Source organism: Neophocaena asiaeorientalis, unplaced genomic scaffold (assembly GCF_003031525.2).
Source record: "Neophocaena asiaeorientalis asiaeorientalis breed wild unplaced genomic scaffold, Neophocaena_asiaeorientalis_V1.1 scaffold591, whole genome shotgun sequence".
NCBI classification, from domain to species: domain Eukaryota; kingdom Metazoa; phylum Chordata; class Mammalia; order Artiodactyla; family Phocoenidae; genus Neophocaena; species Neophocaena asiaeorientalis.
In genome coordinates, this window is record NW_020173494.1 from 382,625 (window position 1) to 401,947 (window position 19,323).

Genomic DNA, 19,323 nt, shown 5'->3' on the forward strand with positions numbered 1-19,323 from the left:
GGCCACAAAAGGGAGGGCCCCCCCCACAAAAAAAAAAAAAAAACAAAAAAAAAAACTAGCCTAGACTCTCTTGGCGCTCCAACCAGGCATGAGGGCTGTGCCTCTGAGGTGGGAGAGCAAAGTTTAGGACACCGGTCCACAGAAGACCTCCCAGCTCCACGTAATGTCATACGGTGAAAATCTACCAGAGAACTCCATCTCGACGTCAAGGCCCAGATCCACTCAACGACCAGCAAGCTACAGTGCTGGACATCCTATGCCAAACAACTAGCAAGACGGGAACACAACCCCATCCATCAGCAGAGAGGCTGCCTAAAATCATAATAAGACCACAGACACCCGAAAACACATGACAAGACGTGGACCAGCCCATCAGAAAGACAAGATCCAGCCTCATCCACCAGAACACGGGCACTAGTCCCCTCCACCAGGAAGCCTACACAACCAACTGAGCCAACCTTAGCCACTGTGGACAGACACCAAAAACAATGGGAACTACGAACCTGTGGCCTGCAAAAAGGAGACCCCAAACACAGTAAGATAAGCAAAATGAGAAGACAAAAAAACACACAGCAGATGAAGGAACAAGATAAAAACCCACCAGACCTAACAAATGAAGAGGAAACAGGCAGTCTACCTGAAAAAGAATTCAGGAATAATAATAGTAAAGATGATCCAAAATCCTGGAAATAGAATGGAGAAAATACAAGAAACGTTTAACAAGGACCTATAAGAACTAAAGAGCAAACAAACAGTGATGAACAACACAATAAATGAAATTTAAAATTCTCTACAAGGGATCAATAGCAGAATAACTGAGGCAGAAGAACGGAAAAGTGACCTGGAATATAAAATAGTGGAAATAACTACTGCAGAGCAAAATAAAGAAAAAAGAATGAAAAGAACTGAGGACAGTCTCACAGACCTCTGGGACAACATTAAACACACCAACATTTGAATTATAGGGGTCCCAGAAGAAGAGGAGAAAAAGAAAGGGACTGAGAAAATAACTGAAGAGATTAGAGTCAAAAACTTCCCTAATATGGGAAAAGAAATAGTTAATCAAGTCCAGGAAGCACAGAGAGTCCCATACAGTTTCTCCTTGGAGAAACACACCAAGATACATATTAATCAAACTATCAAAAAATAAATACAAAGAAGAAACATTAAAAGCAGCAAAGGAAAAACAACAAATAACACACAAGGGAATCCCAATAGGGTTAACAGCTGATCTTTCAGCAGAAACTCTGCAAGCCAGAAGGGAGTGGCAGGACATATTTAAAGTGATGAAGGAGAAAAACCTACAACCAAGATTACTCGACCCAGCAAGGATCTCATTCAGATTTGACAGAGAAATTAAAAAACCTTTACAGACAAGCAAAAGCTAAGAGAATTCAGCATCACCAAACCAGCTTTACAACAACTGCTAAAGGAACTTCTCTAGGCAGGAAACACAAGAGAAGGAAAACACCTAAAATAACAAACCCAAAACAATTAAGAAAATGGTAATAGGAACATACATATCGATAATTACCTTAAATGTAAATGGATTAAATGCTCCAATCAAAAGACACAGATTGGCTGAATGTACACAAAAACAAAACCCATATATATGCTGTTTACAAGAGATGCACTTCAGACCTACGGACACATACAGACTGAAACTGAGGGGATGGAAAAAGATATTCCATTCCATGCAAATGGAAATCAAATTAAAGCTGCAGTAGCAATTCTCCTATCAGACAAAACAGACTTTAAAATAAAGACTATTACAAGAGACAAAGAAGGACACCACATAATGATCAAGGGATCAATCCAGAAGAAGCTATAACAATTGTAAATATTTATGTACCCAACATAGGAGCACCTCAATACATAAGACAAATACTAACAGCCATAAAAGGGGAAATCGACAGGAACACAATTATAGTAGGGGAATTTAACACCCCACTTTCACCAATGGACAGATCATCCAAAATGAAAATAAATAAGGAAACACAAGCTTTAAATGATACATTAAATAAGATGGACTTAATTGATATTTATAGGACACTCCATCCAAAAACAACAGAATACACATTCTTCTCAAGTGCTCATGGAACATTCGCCAGGATAGATCATATCTTGGGTCACAGATCAAGCCTCGGTAAATTTAAGAAAATTGAAATTGTATCAAGTATCTTTTCTGACCACAATGCTATGAGACTAAATATCAAATACAGGAAAAAATGTGTAAAAAATACAAACACATGGAGGCTAAGCAACACTATTTAATAACCAAGAGATCACTGAAGAAATCAAAGAGGAAATAAAAAAATACCTAGAAACAAATGACAATAAAAATATGACGACCCAAAACCCACGGGATGCAGCAAAAGCATTTCTAAGAGGGAAGTTTATAGCGATACAATCCTACCTTAAGAAACAGGAAACATCTCAAATAAACAACCTAACCTTACACCTAAAGCAATTAGAGAAAGAAGAACACAAAATCCAAAAATTAGCAGAAGGAAAGAAATCATAAAGATCAGATCAGAAATAAATGAAAAAGAAATGAAGCAAACGATAGCAAAGATCAATAAAACTAAAAGCTGGTTCTTTGAGCGGATAAACAAAATTGATAAACCATTAGCCAGACTCATCAAGAAAAAAAGGGAGAAGACTCAAATCAATAGAATTAGAAATGAAAAAGAAGTAACAACTGACACTGCAGAAATACAAAGGATCATGAAAAATTACTACAAGCAACTATATGCCAATAAAACGGAAAACCTGGAAGAAATGGACACATTCTTAGAAAAGCACAACTTTCTGAGACTGAACGAGGAATAAACAGAAAATATGAACAGACCAATCACAAGCACTGAAATTGACACTATGATTAAAAATCTTCTAACAAATAAAAGCCCAGGACCACATGGCTTCACAGGCAAATTCTAACAAACATTTAGAGAACTAACACCTATGCTTCTCAAACTCTTCCAAAATACAGCAGAGGGACGAACACTCCCAAACTCATTCTACGAGGCCACCATCACCTTGATACCAAAACCAGACAAAGACGTCACAAAGCAAGAAAACTACAGGCCGATATCACTGATGAACATAGATGCAAAAATCCTCAACAAAATACTAGCAAACAGAATCCAACAGCACATTAAAAGGATCATACACCATGATCAAGTGGGGTTTATCCCAGGAATGCAAGGATTCTTCAATATATGCAAATCAATCAATGTGATACACCATATTAACAAACTGAAGGAGAAAAACCATATGATCATCTCAATAGATGCAGAGAAAGCTTTTGACAAAATTCAACACCCATTTATGATAAAAACCCTCCAGAAAGTAGGCACAGAGAGAACTTTTCTCAACATAATAAAGGCCTTATAGGACAAACCCACAGCCAATATCCTCCGCAATGGTGAAAAACTGAAACCATTTCCACTAAGATCAGGAAGAAGACAAGGTTGCCCACTCTCACCAATATTATTCAACATAGTTTTGGAAGTTTTAGCCACAGCAATCAGAGAAGAAAAAAAAATTTTTAAAATCCAAATCGGAAAAGAAAAAGTAAAGGTGTCACTGTTTGCAGATGACATGATACTATACATAGAAAATCCTAAAGATGCTACCAGAAAACTACTAGAGCTAATCAATGAATTTGGTAAAGTAGCAGGATACAAAATTAATGCACAGAAATCTCTGGCATTCCTATATACTAATGATGAAAAATCTGAAAGTGAAATTAAGAAAACACTCCCATTTACCATTGCAACAAAAAGAATAAAATATCTAGGAATAAACCTACCTAAGGAGACAAAAGATCTGTATGCAGAAAATTATAAGACACTGATGAAAGAAATTAAAGATGATACAAATAGATGGAGAGATATACCATGTTCTTGGATTGGAAGAATCAACATTGTGAAAATGACTCTACTACCCAAAGCAATCTACAGATTCAATGCAATCCCTATCAAACTACCACTGGCATTTTTCACAGAACTAGAACAAAAAATTTCGCAATTTGTATGGAAACACAAAAGACCCCGAATAGCCAAAGCAATCTTGAGAAAGAAAAACAGAGCTGGAGGAATCAGGCTCTCTAGCTTCAGACTATACTACAAAGCTACAGTAATCAAGACAGTATGGTACTGGCACAAAAACAGAAAGATAGATCAGTGGAACAGGATAGAAAGCCCAGAGATAAACCCACACACATATGGTCATCTTATCTTTGATAAAGGATACAAGAATATATAGTGGAGAAAAGACAGCCTCTTCAATAAGTGGTGCTGGGAAAACTGGACAGCTACATGTAAAAGAATGAAATTAGAACACGCCCTAGCAGCATACACAAAAATAAAGTCAAAATAGATTAAAGACCTAAATCTAAGGCCAGAAACTATCAAACTCTTAGAGGCAAACATAGGCAGAACACTGTATGACATAAATCACAGTAAGATCCTTTTTGACCCACCTCCTAGAGAAATGAAAATAAAAACAAAAACAAACAAGTGGGAATTAATGAAACTTAAAAGTTTTTGCACAGCAAAGGAAACCATAAACAAGACGAAAAGAGACCATCAGAATGGGAGAAAATATTTGCAAATGAAGCAACTGACAAAGGATTAATCTCCAAACTTTACAAGCAGCTCATGCAGCTCAATAACAAAAAAACAAACAACCCAATCCAAAAATGGGCAGAAGACCTAAATAGACATTTCTCCAAAGAAGATATACAGATTGACAACAAACACATGAAAGAATGCTCAACATCATTAATCATTAGAGAAATGCAAATCAAATCTACAATGAGGTATCATCTCACACCAGTCAGAATGGCCATCATCAAAAAATCTAGAAACAATAAATGCTGGAGAGGGTTTGGAGAAAAGGGAACCCTCATGCTCTGTTGGTAGGAATGTAAATTGATGCAGCCACTATGGAGAATAGTATGGAGGTTCCTTAAAGAACTAAAAATAAAACTACCATACGACCCAGCAATCCCACTACTGGACATCTACCCTGAGAAAACCATAATTCAAAAAGAGTCATGTACCAAAATGTTCATTGCAGCTCTATTTACAATAGCCAGAACATGGAAGAAACCTAAGTGTCCATCAACAGACGAGTGGATAAAGAAGATGTGGCACATATATATAATGGAATGTTAGCCATAAAAAGAAACGAAATTGAGTTATCTGTAGTGAGGTGGATGGACGTAGAGTCTGTCATACAGAGTGAAGTAAGTCAGAAAGAGAAAAACAAATACTGTATGCTAACACATATATATGGAATCTAAAAAAAAAAAAAATGGTCATGAAGAACCTAGGGGCAAGACGAGAATAAAGATACAGACCTACTAGAGAATGGACTTGAGGATACGGGGACGGGGAATGGTAAGCTGGGACAAAGTGAAAGAGTTGCATGTACACATGTACACTACCAAACGTAAAATAGATAGCTAGTGGGAAGCAGCCACATAGCACAGGTAGGTCAGCTCGATGCTTTGTGACCACCTAAGGGGTGGGATAGGGAGGGTGGGAGGGAGGGGGACGCAAGAGGGAAGAGATATGGGGACATACGTATATGTATAACTGATTCACTTTGTTATAAAGCAGAAACTAACACACCATTGTAAAGTAATTATACTCTAAAAAAGACGTTAAAAAAAAAAGAATACAGTGGTGGTTGTCAGGGGCTGGGGGAGGCACGGAGAAATGGGGAGTTGTTTTTAATAGGTATAAAGTTTCTGTTACACTTTAGAGATCTGCCATAAAATGTGGTGCCTATATTTATTAATACTGCATAGTACTCTTAAAAATGTGTTAAGAGGATAATTTCATAATGTGTTCTTACCATAATAAAAAAGCAATTAATTAAAAAAAAAAAGTAACCTAACCATATGGTCCATCGTTTCTTTCATCATTATACTTGAATTTTTAAATTCTTTATCTTTTTTTTTCTTTTTGAGGTACGCAGGCCTTTCACTGTCGTGGCCTTTCCCATTGCAGAGCACAGGCTCCGGACGTGCAGGCTCAACGGCCATGGCTCATGGACCCAGCTGCTCCATGGCATGTGGGATCTTCCCGGACCGGGGCACGAACCTATGTTCCCTGCATCAGCAGGCGGACTCTCAACCACTGCGCCACCAGGGAAGCCCCCCTTATCTTTGATCCTTCATCTTGATCCTTCATCTCCTTATTCTTTATAAAACATTTAGCTTCTCTACTGATACACCTTGCTACTCTGTGCTCCTGGAATACTCACTCAACAATTCAGACTGTAGTTGCTACAGTTGCATGGTCTATAACCTCCTTTATTTCCTCAGGATTTTCCTTCAGTAACGCAACACTTCCCCAGTTAGCTCCCTAGTATACCTGAAAAGTATGGAGAGATATACCATGATTTTTAAAGTGCTGACTTATTATCTTAAGAATGTTAATCCTACTAAAATAAACAACTTAAATGCCATTTGAATAAGATTCTAACATTTCCATTTAGATTAAATGATTTTAAAGTTCATATGTAAGAACAAGTGTGTAAGAACTGAAACTTTGAAAAGAATAGTGAAAGCGTATTTCCCTTACTAGATATTAAAACTTAGTATAAAATGACAATAATCAAAAGAGTCTGGTATTGGCATTAAGACATAAAAGTAGATTAGTGACATGGAATAGAGAGTTCAGAAGTATATCCAATATTTATGGGAACCTACAATAACATGAAAATGGCATTCTCATTAAAAAAGACAATAATTTAATTGAGGAATGCTATTAGAAAATTAACTAGTCAATTGAAATAAAATCAAGTTACACTCTTACCTAACACCATATATAAAAATAAATTTGATGTATTAAAGGAGTAATTTTAAAACCTTATTAAAATTTTAGGATAAAATTTATAAGATCATTTGGATAAACCTGGTACTAGGAAACCTTCTTAAGGAAGGTAAAAAATTTTTTTAATAAAAGATAAATCAGAAATAGAACTGACTTGTATAGTATTTCATAAATCTAAAGCCCAATGATATAAAGATTTAATTTTATAAAGTATAGTTCTAGCCAAGTAAAATTATATTTTGACATTTAAAAAATATTAAATAAAGCTCCAGGGCAATATAAGTGATGTATCTGTTATACAAATCATTACTTAATTAGAATTTTAATTCTTGTTTCCTTATTTTTCTAGCTAAAAGATCTGAGAAACTCTACCATGTGGATACCCAAGTGAGCTGAAGGAGGTACATTGATCAATATAAATTAATCTTATAACTAAAATTGTAAAAGTATATTTGTCGGGCTTCCCTGGTGGCGCAGTGGTTGAGAGTCCGCCTGCCGATGCAGGGGACACGTGTTCGTGCCCCGGTCTGGGAAGATCCCACATGCGGCGGAGCGGCTGGGCCCGTGAGCCATGGACGCTAAGCCTGTGCGTCTGGAGCCTCTGCTCCGCAATGGGAGAGGCCACGACAGTGAGAAGCCCGCGTACCACCAAAAAAAAAAAAAAAAAAAGTATATTTGTCTTTAAAATATATGTCAAACTCTTTAACTCCAGTAAACTTCCAAAATATTATTCTAATTCCTCTTAAATGACTTTATCGCATTCTTCATATATGGAAAGCTTAAAGAATACTGGCTGAAAACTTAAAAGCTATATTATGTTTAGCTTGAAATGTGTTTCAAAATTTGGTTTGGTCATTAGATAACCGTGCGTCAACTGAAACAAAACTGCAGTGCATTCCATCTTTGATTTTTAGGTTTTAAATTATATATATATGTTTTTAAATTATAAATAAACTATGAAGATATATATGCTTTATATTCCTCTCATTTACTTGATTCTAGTATGCCTTCTTGAGAGGAAGAGAAACATGTCAAGTCTAGAAAGCGTCCTCAGATTTGCTCATAAATCAAGGGATATGTGTTATCTGACCAATGGGTCATAGAAGAAAGAGGTTGTGAGCCACTGGAATAGACAGATATTATAGAACAGAACTGGAGTAACTATTGAGATTTTATGCCGAATTGCTTAATACTACTAGTTAAGGAGTAAGGATTTGTGATAGCTACTGGGGAAACAACAGAGGTTAAGACAATCAGGATTCTTTTCCTTGAGAAGCTTACATTCTAGTGGGGAAGACAGTTATGAAACAACTAATTACCCACTATTTATTTAATTATGGTCATGATAAGTGCTAACAAGGGCAAGCGCATAGTACTGGGAGAAAAAAAGGTATCTGATCTAGCCTAGTCTCCAGGAAGTCATTAGGGAAGGCTTTTCAGGGGAAGTGAGGTTTAAATTTAAGACCTCCAGGCTGAGTGGTAGTTAGCCAGGGTAGGGTGAGGGAAGTAGGGCAGGGGAGAATACAACTGTTTGTAAGAGAAGGGTTCTGAAGTAGGAAGTAACTGAAGTAGGAAGTAACTGGAAATCACTGAGGCTGCAGCACAAGAATAAAGTGGCTGATGGTATGGGATAAAATAGGTGAGGTGGGTAGAGGGTCTCACAGGCTATATTAAGTAAACTAGATTTATTCCTATGAAAAATAAGAAACTACTGAAGGGTTTTTAAATTAGGGGTCAGCTTATATTTTCAATATTTCCATCTTAACTTTTAAAACCTACTGCTAATTTCAGTAGGTTTTCTTAAGAAAACTATCTTAAAATAATTATATGTCAAACGTTTTCCTGTTTCTGCTCCAAATTCAGTTCTCCAAAGATACTAGTATCTGGAAAGAATATCATTGCATACCCTGTTTCCTCTGGAAATGCAGAGATGGTGCTTCCATCGTTCTGACAGTGGTCCTGAGAGTCTGAATCTTTTCTATCTTGGTTTGTAGCAATATTGGTAATTCGATGTTGTTGCAAGTCCCACTTTCGAGCTACGTTGTTAATTGTTAACCTTTTCTTCTCCTATGAAAAAGTTCATTGGGACAAGAATTACATAATGCAATTTTTGTAGCAGGAGAGTCCAAGGAGCATATTGTTTGTACTACTCATCACACCTTTAAAAGGAGTCTGTTACTTAAAAGTAGCTACCAAATATGTATTCTAAAACACAGTATAAGTGGCTTTATTTAACCTATGCAATCAACCATCTCAACGATGCTCTATCATCCTCAACAAATTATATACAAAACAAAAATTACTTCCATTGGAGATAAGAAAATTCACTATTTGAAAGTTTAATTTGACAGAAATTTATATATTCAAGCATTATGTGAAGTTTTAATTAGACAGAAAATTATGCCTTTGTGTTTAAACACAGCAAGAAAAAACTAATGATATTTTAATTTTCCTATTCAATAATTATGGCAAATATGGTGGAATACTTTCAGGGGGAAGGGAGGAGAGACTGATCAATGTTCCAAGCTTCACAGCATAAATTACAATGTCTGAAAATTAATAATCATACATAGACTACTAAATGAAATTGTACTAGGTTGAAATATTTCTAGATAACTAATAGCATCCTAGATTATCCATTATCAAGTTAATTTTTAAATGGCATATTGATTAAATCAGAGTGCTGAAAATGAACACTTTCCCTTTTCTCTTTACTAAGAGAACAATCACCCAGTGAAAGGTCATCTGTGTGACACTGATTCACCTGCTCTCTTTGGAGCCAGTGAAGGCTGTTAGGAAGATTCTCTGCCCATTCCCTCAGTGCATTCACACATGCAGAATACTTATGTTTAGTTCCACCTCTTTGCCTATCTAAAATTTTAGATGTAGAAATGGCATTGGATAGGAATGAAAAGTGGTGACAAAGCTTAATTAAAACTAAACATTTTTAAAGTTCTATTTCTGCATTTAAAAATGTTTCTAGCATGGGTTCTTTTTTCTATTGCTTGGAATTTCAAATGTGTTTATATAATTAAATGGGTTATACTTAATATGTATATACTTCTGAGCCTTTTTGACATTTTATGTATGTCCTTCTTATCTAAAGCAAGTAGGAATCTGCCATTCTACTATAAATTTTCCCCCCAAATCTATGATAAAAAGGCACCTTACCTTAAAGAATTCTATTTCAGTTATTTGCAGATGACTGGGACAAACCAATTCTTAATCTAAGCAATACCACTATTTTTACTCAGTACCAAGGCTACTTTGAAAGAGGCAGGGGCAGCGAGTAAATGGAGGATGGCTATCATGCTGGCTCCATGCATTTGGTTTTCTGGCTGACTTGGAGTCGGCAAAAATAAATATTCTAAGTGAGGTAGATATAGCGATGCTTAGAAAAAGGGCACAAAAGTGTACACCACTGAGTATGCTAACAAATTTATAACAAGATACTCTGAAAACGCAAACACTTTCCTCTACCAATCCCAAAGTTAAGCTTTCTTTAATTGGGTTATTAAAATCAGATCAACACCAGGTTGACTAAGAAAATGGATATTTTCATTGAGGCCAAGAAAAGGGAAGACATTTTAAAACAAGAGTGCAGTCTGGGGTCAGGTGGGGATTGCTGGTTGGCCAGGGGGCCAAACAAGGGCTCTAGTTGTCTGTGGAGCAAAAAAAAGAGGAGCAAAAGAAAGCCTAGAGATTCTGTAAGGCAAAAGGGGGTACACCCCAAAAATTTCATGCTCAAAGATCATGGATGCATTTGGCATATATTAGTACAATCATGACTATAGCTAGACGGCAATTTGCCAAGTCTGTGTTAAAGTGACAATTATTTTAGAAGATGCCAACTTTCAGCTTCTGCCACTTGAGTCCATTCTTTATAGTCCAAGCAATACCACACCAGCATATCCCATAACTATCACTTCCATTCATTTACAAGTTTGAAAAGAAAATAGAAAGATAGAAAAGTGATAAGGCTGAAGATATAGGTCCATACACTCTTCCTGTCCCTCTATAATCACCCATCCCATTTTCTTAATGATCAATATGTGTTGTCACATGAAACAATCTCCAGTAAATGCTGAGGGTCTTTGATATCATGACCCTGAATCTGAGCTAGAGCTAGAATTCCTGATTTCCTATACTTTTCCTCTTACTAAAAATTTTTAAAATTAAATAACCCTCATAATTAAAGAGTCCTATTTAGCGACTTCAAGAGAAGCATTGGGTATTTTTTGAAGTTTTCATAAAAATTTTCCAAACATCTAAAAAACATGTTAGCTAAAAATTTAATGGCATATTTCCAAAAATACTGATGGTTACAAGCAGCTGAATTGGGTATATAATAAAAAATGTTCAGTTCAAAGATGGAGTCAAGGGCAAGTTGTTGCCTATACTAGGTTCTACTTACACTGGAAGCCTTAGAGTTAAATCACCAATAACAGCAGGTGAGAAAATTTTAGCATACTGAGTAACAGTTCTAATTACTTTTGAAGTAGCAGCCTGGAGCTGAGAGGGCTTGGGACCAAGTTTGTTTTGTTTTGTTTTGTTTGTTAATTTTGGAGTAGTTTTCATAGAGTAAAATACACACGTTCAAGTGTATTCTTTGATCAGTTTTGACAAATGTGTATATCTGCTAACTCATAACATTTCCATCACCCCAGTAAGTTCCCTAAGATACAACTTTGTATCCCTATTAGTCATTTTTTAAAATTCTGAATGCCATTTTAATTTTAAAAAGAAAAGCACCTACACAAGACAAGAATGAGTAATGGTAATCAGGGTGATATCCTTAGTTTCAGAACATAGTAGAATCATAATAAGAACTATAAACTTTAAGCTGTCTTTATTTATTATACTTTGTTATGTTAATATAAAATATTTTTAAAGAAAACATTTTAAGGAAATTAACATCTGATATGTTAAATAATAAAAAACCAGTTTAAAAAACCTTTAATTCCTATACTCCTCAAAACCTTTACCACCTCTATATCAGAGAAGCTAATGGAGAAATTTTTTTAATGCAAAAAGCCATCATTTAAAAAAAAAAACATGTAGCAGAGCTCATTAAAATATATCATTAAAGATGATAGTCTACTACAGCAGTTTTCAAAATGAAATGCACATGCCTTGAGGATACACATGGTGATGTACTGGTGTGGAAAAAATTATAACTTCTGTTATTTATTTTTAATCTCTTTTACAATTTCTATCTTTTGCATGTGTTTTATAATGTACATTATATTGTATTTCAGAAGTACAAGTTTATTTATAGGTAGTGACTTATAAAAGTTTTAAGGGTGTTTGTTTATTAACAACACTCTACTGATAGGAATGAAAACTTTACAGTTTGGAAACTACTTTTCTAGCTGATTAGCTAGCTAGCTTCAGTGTGTGTGAGTGCGTGTGCACAGATATGAATGTAGACATCACAGAAAATACCTTAAGCAAAGATTGCTTATGACTTTCTCGCTTCTTCTCTTCCTCTTTTTTGGCTACAACAGATGCCATACGCCTTTCTTCTTCCTAAAAGAAAAATGTAAAAAAGTATTATTAAGTATAACCTTTTTTATGCTAAATATCTTCAGTTTTCCAAGTCTGATTTTCTTTGTGAGACGCATACTACTTGCTAATAGAAAATATGCCCTCAAAGAAAAAGTTAGTATGTTCCTCTTTATTTGCTTCTTCTGTCTTAATTCTAAAAGAAACCTGTACATTCTTAACTCTGCTCCACACTCTTGATGTGAGATAAACCTAACTAATACAAGAAAGAAAAAAGAATGAGAAGAGAAAAAAGAAAGGGGAAGCAGGCTTCTATAATTTTTCTTTGTACTGTAGTTCCACATGGAGAGGCTTAACAAACTTGCTATCATGAAGATAAAATGGATAAAAATTATACTCTTAACAATCTTTATTTAATTTATGGTTGCAAATCAGAGGTTTTTCTTAACGACAAAACAGCTGTGAAAGCTTTTAAAAACTCTCCATTGATATTAATAAATTATTCTCCATTAATATCATTACTTTTACTTTGTTTTTAAGTTGATTTGGCCAGTCTAATTTCTTCCATTCTAAAAACTATGAAATAATATTACTGTAATAACATTATACAGTTTAGAAAAATTTTTTTAAATCAGTCATAATCCTAACACCCTAACTGTATCACCTTACAATACTCAATATGAGCAAATTTTTAAATGTTGCAATCTGTATACACAATCTGGATCATGTTTTTTTCCCCCTGAATATTGGCAAATTTTAATAAAGTAAATTATAACCATGTAAGTTTTAATTTTTATTACCAAAAGATTTGTAGGCATTCAAAATGATGTCACAATTTGAGAAAACAATTTCTTCATAAAAGACAAACTTGAAAATATCTTCAGTGATAGAAAATTTAAAAAGTAATTCAGTACATTTGAAGCAGAACTTTTTAAGAAGTGAAAAATTACAAAAACTGATAAGAAAAATTTAATGGAGGTGGTTTGAAGAGCAGATTTTACACAGCTGAAGAGAGAATCAGCCAACTGGAAAACAGGTCAGAAGAAATTTTCCTGTATGCTTTCATACTAGCCTATACTTGCCAATCATAGCACTTAACCTGTTTCATTTAAATTATTTCTGGTACTATCTCTCCCCTTTCCTGCAAATAGCTCCACGAAGGTATGGACCATGTCAGCTCCCCATTACATAGTAGATATTCAATAAACATATATTCAAGGAATGAATTATTGAAGGTACATCTCTATACATCTGGTTCAATAATTTCCTAAAACTGAAACTAGTAAACCAAGTGGTAGACATATTTCTGGGCCTTTTGATATGTTTGCAAATTTCCCTCCATAAATGTAGTACTAATTGACACTTCTACCAGAAGTTAACATTTGATTTAAAATATAACGGATAGTCATAAGAGTTGTTCGCCAAATATTCCTGTGTCTCCCCACATCCTGGCCACATTGTGAGATAGCACTTCATGCCCTTTTGAAGTTAGGTGAGGTCATGTGACTTGCTTTGGCCAATGTCATATGAACAAAAGTGACATGTGTTTACTTCTGGGTGGAACATTTCAGACAATGATGACATAGCTATTCTCTCTCTCACCTCTACTGTAGAATTTGCAAAGCTCCAGAGGTTGGGTACTTTGAAGGCCTTGGTCCTGGAATGAGGACAACACAGAGTAAAGTTCCCAGATCATATACTATGGGCAGACTGACAGTATGAGCATGAAATAAACTTTGTGGATTTAATCCACTGAGGTTAGAGAAGTTGTTACTGTAATATAATCTAGCCTATCCTGATCAGTATATACATTATATCAGAATTAAGGAAGGTCAAAGAGATCACAAATAGGTATTCTAGGGTGTGAGCCATTACAAATGCTTCTGAAAACAAAGAAAGGACCTAGACTAAAGAAGTAAATAAAAAATGCACAAAGAGAAACTACCATGGAGTTAAAAAGGAAAGTAGAATGTATCTCCTGTAAAACTCTAATTTTAGAAATGAGGAAATGAATACTCTGAGAAGTTTAGTAAATTATACAAGGTCACACAGCTAGTGACAAAGCCAGGATCAGGGCCAGAAATCATTTGTGAGAAATGCAGTTTGTATTTTTATAATAAGGATATATTTAAATGTGCCTTACTGATTTTAGAGAGATGAAAAAAGTGAGGTCAAAATTTAGAAGCAGTCTGCCATATGATTTAGTTGTTTTAAAGGGAATGAAAATTTATGTGATTTTTGATAAATTTAAAGTATATTTTATGGACAGAGACCTTCAAGATGGTGGAGGAGTAAGACATGGAGATCACCTTCCTCCCCACAAATACATCAGAAATACAACTACATGTGGAACAACTCCTACAGAACACCTAATGAATGCTGGCAGAAGACCCTCAGACTTCCCAAAAGGCAAGAAACTCCCCAAGTACCTGGGTAGGGCAAAAGAAAAAAGAAAAAACAGAGACAAAAGAATAGGGACAGGACCTGCACCTCTGGGAGGTGGCTGTGAAGGAGGAAAAGTTTCCACACACAGGAAAGCCCCTTCACTGGTGGAGACCTGGGGTGGCCGGGCGGAAGCTTTGGAGCCATGGAGGAGAGCGCAGCAACAGGGGTACAGAGGGCAAGATGGAGAGATTCCCGCACAGAGGATGGGGGCCGACCAGCACTCACCAGCCTCAGAGGCTTGTCTGCTCACCCGCAGGGGTGTGTGGGGGCTGGGAGCTGAGGCTACGGCTTCAGAGGTCAGATCCCAGGGAGAGGACGGGGTTGCCTGCGTGAACACAGCCTGAAGGGGGCTAGTGTGCCACAGCTAGCCGGGATGGACTCCGGGAAAATGTCTGGAACTGCCCAAGAGTCAAGAGAGCATTGTTTCAGGGTGCGCTAGGAGAGGGGATTCAGAGCAGTGCCTAAACGAGCTCCAGAGATGGGAGCAAGGCACAGCTATCAGCGTGGACACCAGAGACGGGCATGAAATGCTAAGGCTACTGCTGCAGGCACCAAGAAACCTGTGTGCAAGCACAGGTCACTATCCACACCTCCCCTCCCAGAAGCCGGTGCAGCCCACCGATGCCAGGGTCCTGTGATCCAGGGACAGCCTCCTCGGGAGAATACATGGCGCACCTCAGGCTGCTGCAACATCACGCCAGCCTCCGCCACCACAGGCTCGCCCTGAATTCTGTTCCCCAACCACCCCCTGGCCTGAGTGAGCCAGAGCCCCTCATCAGCTGCTACTTTAACTCTGTCCTGTCTGAGAGAAGAACAGATGCCCTCAGGCAACCTACACACAGAGGCAGGGTCAAAACCAAAGCTGAACCCCAGGAGCTGTGAAAACAAAGAAGAGAAAGGGAAATTTCTCCCAACAGCCTCAGGAGCAACAGATTAAATCTCCACAATCAACTTGATGTACCCTGAATCTGTGGAATACCTGAATAGACAACAAATCATCCTATAATTGAGGGGGTGGACGTTGGGAGCAACTGTAGACTTGGGGTTTGCCTTCTGTATCTAATTTGTTTTTGGTTTTATGTTTTTCTTAGTTTAGTATATAGAGTTTATAATCATTGGTATATTTGTTTATTGATTTGGTTGCTCTCTTCCTTTTTTCCATATATAAATATGTATATTTTTTTCCTTTTTCTCTTTTTGTGAGTGTGTATGTGTATGCTTCTTTGTGTGATTTTGAGATTTGGTTGCTCTCTTCCTCTTTTTTTAATATACATATACATATATTTTTTTTTTTGCTTTTTCTCTTTTTATGAGTGTGTATGTGTATACTTCTTTGTGTGATTTTGTCTGTATAGCTCTCCTTTTACCATTTGTCCTAGGATTCTATCTGTCCGTTTTTTTTTTTTCCTTCTTTTTTTATTAGCATACTTTTTAGTGCTTGTTATCACTGGTGGATTTGTTTTTTGGTTTGGTTGCTCTCTTCTTTCTTTCTTTCTTTTTTTTTTGCTCTTTTGCATTACTTTTTAATTTTTCTTTTATTTTTAATAGTAATTTGTTATTTTAATAACTTTGTTATTTTTTCTTTCTTATTTTCTCCCTTCTTTTCTGAGCTGTGTGGCTGACAGGGTTTTTGGTGCTCCAGCCGGGTGTCAGGCCTGTGCCTCTGAGGTGGGAGAGCCGAGTTCAGGTCACTGGTCCACCAGAGACCTCCTGACTCCACAAAATATCAAATGGAGAATGCTCTCCCAGAGATCTCCATCTCAACGCTAAGACCCAGCTCCACTCAACGACCAGCAGGTTACAGTGCTGGACACCCTGTGCCAAATAACTGGCAAAACAGGAACACAACCCCACCCATTAGCACAGGGGCTGCCTAAAATCAAAATAAAGTCACAGACACCCCAAAACACAGCACTGGACATGGTCCTGCTCACCAGAAAGACAAAATCCAGCCTCAACCACCAGAACACAGGCACTAGTCTCCTCCACCAGGAAACCGACACAAACCACTGAACCAACCATAGCCACTGGGGGAAGACACCAAAAACAACAGGAACTATGAACATGCAGCCTGCAAAAAGGAGACCCCAAACACAATAAGTTAAGCAAAAGGAGAAGACAGAGAAACACACAGCAGATGAAGAAGCAAGGTAAAAACCCACCAGACCAAACAAATGAAGAGGAAATAGGCAGTCTACCTGAAAAAGAGTTCAGAGTAATAATAGTAAAGATATCCAAAATCTTGGAAATAGAATGGAGAAAATACAAGAAACGTGTAACAAGGACCTATAAGAACTAAAGAGCAAACAAACAATGATGAACAACACAATAAATGAAATTAAAAATTCTCTAGAAGGGATCAATAGCAGAATAACTGAGGCAGAAGAACAGATAAGTGACCTGGATGATAAAATACTGGAAATAATTACCGCAGAGCAGAATAAAGAAAAAAGGATGAAAAGAATTGAGGAGATTCTCAGAGACCTCTGGGACAACATTAAACACACCAACATATGAATTATAGAGGTCCCAGAAGAAGAGGAGAAAAAGAAAGGGACTGAGAAAATAATTGAAGAGATTAGAGTCGAAAACTTCCCTAATTATGGGAAAGGAAATAGTCAATCAAGTCCAGGCAGTGCAGAGAGTCCCATACAGGATAAATCCAGGGAGAAACACACCAAGACACATATTAATCAAACTATGAAAAATTAAATACAAAGAAAAAATATTAAAAGCAGAAAGGGAAAAACAACAAATAACATACAAGGGGATCCCCATAAGGTTAACAGCTGATCTTTCAGTAGAAATTCTGCAAGCCAGAAGGGCGTGGCAGGACATATTTGATGAAAGAGAAAAACCTACAACCAAGATGCCTCTACCCAGCAAGAATCTCATTTAGATTCGGCAGAAAATTAAAAGCTTTACAGACAAGCAAAGCTAAGAGAATTCAGCACCACTAAAGCAGCTTTACAACAAACGCTAAAGGAACTTCTCTACGCAGGAAACACAAGAGAAGGAAAAGACCTGCAATAACAAACCCAAAACAATTAAGAAAATGGGAATAGGAACATACATATTGATAATTACCATAAATGTAAATGGATTAAATGCTCCCACCAAGACATAGACTGGCTGAATGGATACAGAAACAAGACCCGTATATATGCTGTCTACAAGCGACCCACTTCAGACCTAGCGACACATACAGACTGAAAGTGAGGGGATAGAAAAAGATATTCCATGCAAGTGGAAATGAAAAGATAGCTGAAGCAGCAAATCTCATATCAGACAAAATAGACTTTAAAATAAAGACTATTACAAAAGACAAAGAAGAACACTACATAATGATCAAGAGATCAATCCAAGAAGAAGATATAACAATTTTAAATGTTTATGCATTCAACATAGAGCACCTCAATATGTAAGGCAAATGCTGACAGCCATAAAAGGGGAAGTCGACAGTAACACAACCATAGCAGGGGACTTTAACACTACACTTTCACCAATGGACAGATCATCCAAAATGAAAATAAATAAGGAAACACATGTTTTAAATGACACATTAAACAAGATGTACTGAATCAATATTTATAGGACATTCCATCCAAAAACAACAGAATACACTTTCTTCTCAAGTGCTCATGGATCATTCTCCAGGATAGATCATATCTTGGGTCACAAATCAAGCCTTAGTAAATTTAAGAAAATTGAAATTGTATCAAGTATCTATTCTGACCACAACACTATGCAACTAGGTACCAATTACAGGAAAAAATCTGTAAAAAGTACAAAAACATGGAGGCTAAACAATATACTACTAAATAACCAAGAGATCACTGAAGAAATCAAAGAGGAAATCAAAAAATATCTGGAAACAAATGACAATGAAAACATGACGACCCAAAACCTATGGGATGCAGCAAAAGCAGTTCTAAGAGGGAAGTTTATAGCAATACAATCCTACCTCAGGAAACAAGAAACACCTCAAATAAACAACTTAATCTTACACCGAAAGCAATTAGACAAAGGAGAGCAAAATAACCCCAAAGTTAGCAGAAGGAAGGAAATCATAAAGATCAGATCAGAAATAAATGAAAAAGAAATGAAGGATACAATATTAAAGATCAATAAAACTAAAAGCTTGTTCTTTGAGAAGATAAACAAAATTGATAAAGCATTAGCCAAACTCAACAGGAAAAAAAGGGAGAAGACTCAAATCAATAGAATTAGAAATAAAAAGGAGAAGTAACAACAGACACTGCAGAAAAACAAAGGATCACGAGAGATTACTACAAGCAACTATATGCTAATAAAGTGGACAACCTGGAAGAAATGGACAAATTCTCAGAGAAGTACAACCTTCTGAGACTGAACCAGGAAGAAAGAGAAAATATAAACCGACCAATCACAAGCACTGAAATTGAGACTGTGATTAGTAATCTTCCAACAAACAAAAGCCCAGGGCCAGATGGCTTCACAGGTGAATTCTATCAAACATTTAGAGAAGAGCTAACACCTATGC

General features: G+C 36.5%; 1 protein-coding gene across 1 annotated transcript in view; it reads right to left on the reverse strand.

Annotated features, from left to right (window-relative positions):
- LRRC49 (leucine rich repeat containing 49) overlaps window positions 1-19,323 on the reverse strand; it is a 121,061-nt gene that overhangs the window by 29,021 nt on the left and 72,717 nt on the right. The window contains exons 10-11 of the mRNA XM_024747522.1: window positions 12,297-12,380; window positions 8,758-8,918 (exon numbers count right to left, since the gene is read on the reverse strand). Of these exons, the coding sequence (XP_024603290.1) occupies window positions 8,758-8,918; window positions 12,297-12,380 (245 nt within the window). The remainder of the gene's footprint in view (window positions 1-8,757; window positions 8,919-12,296; window positions 12,381-19,323) is intronic.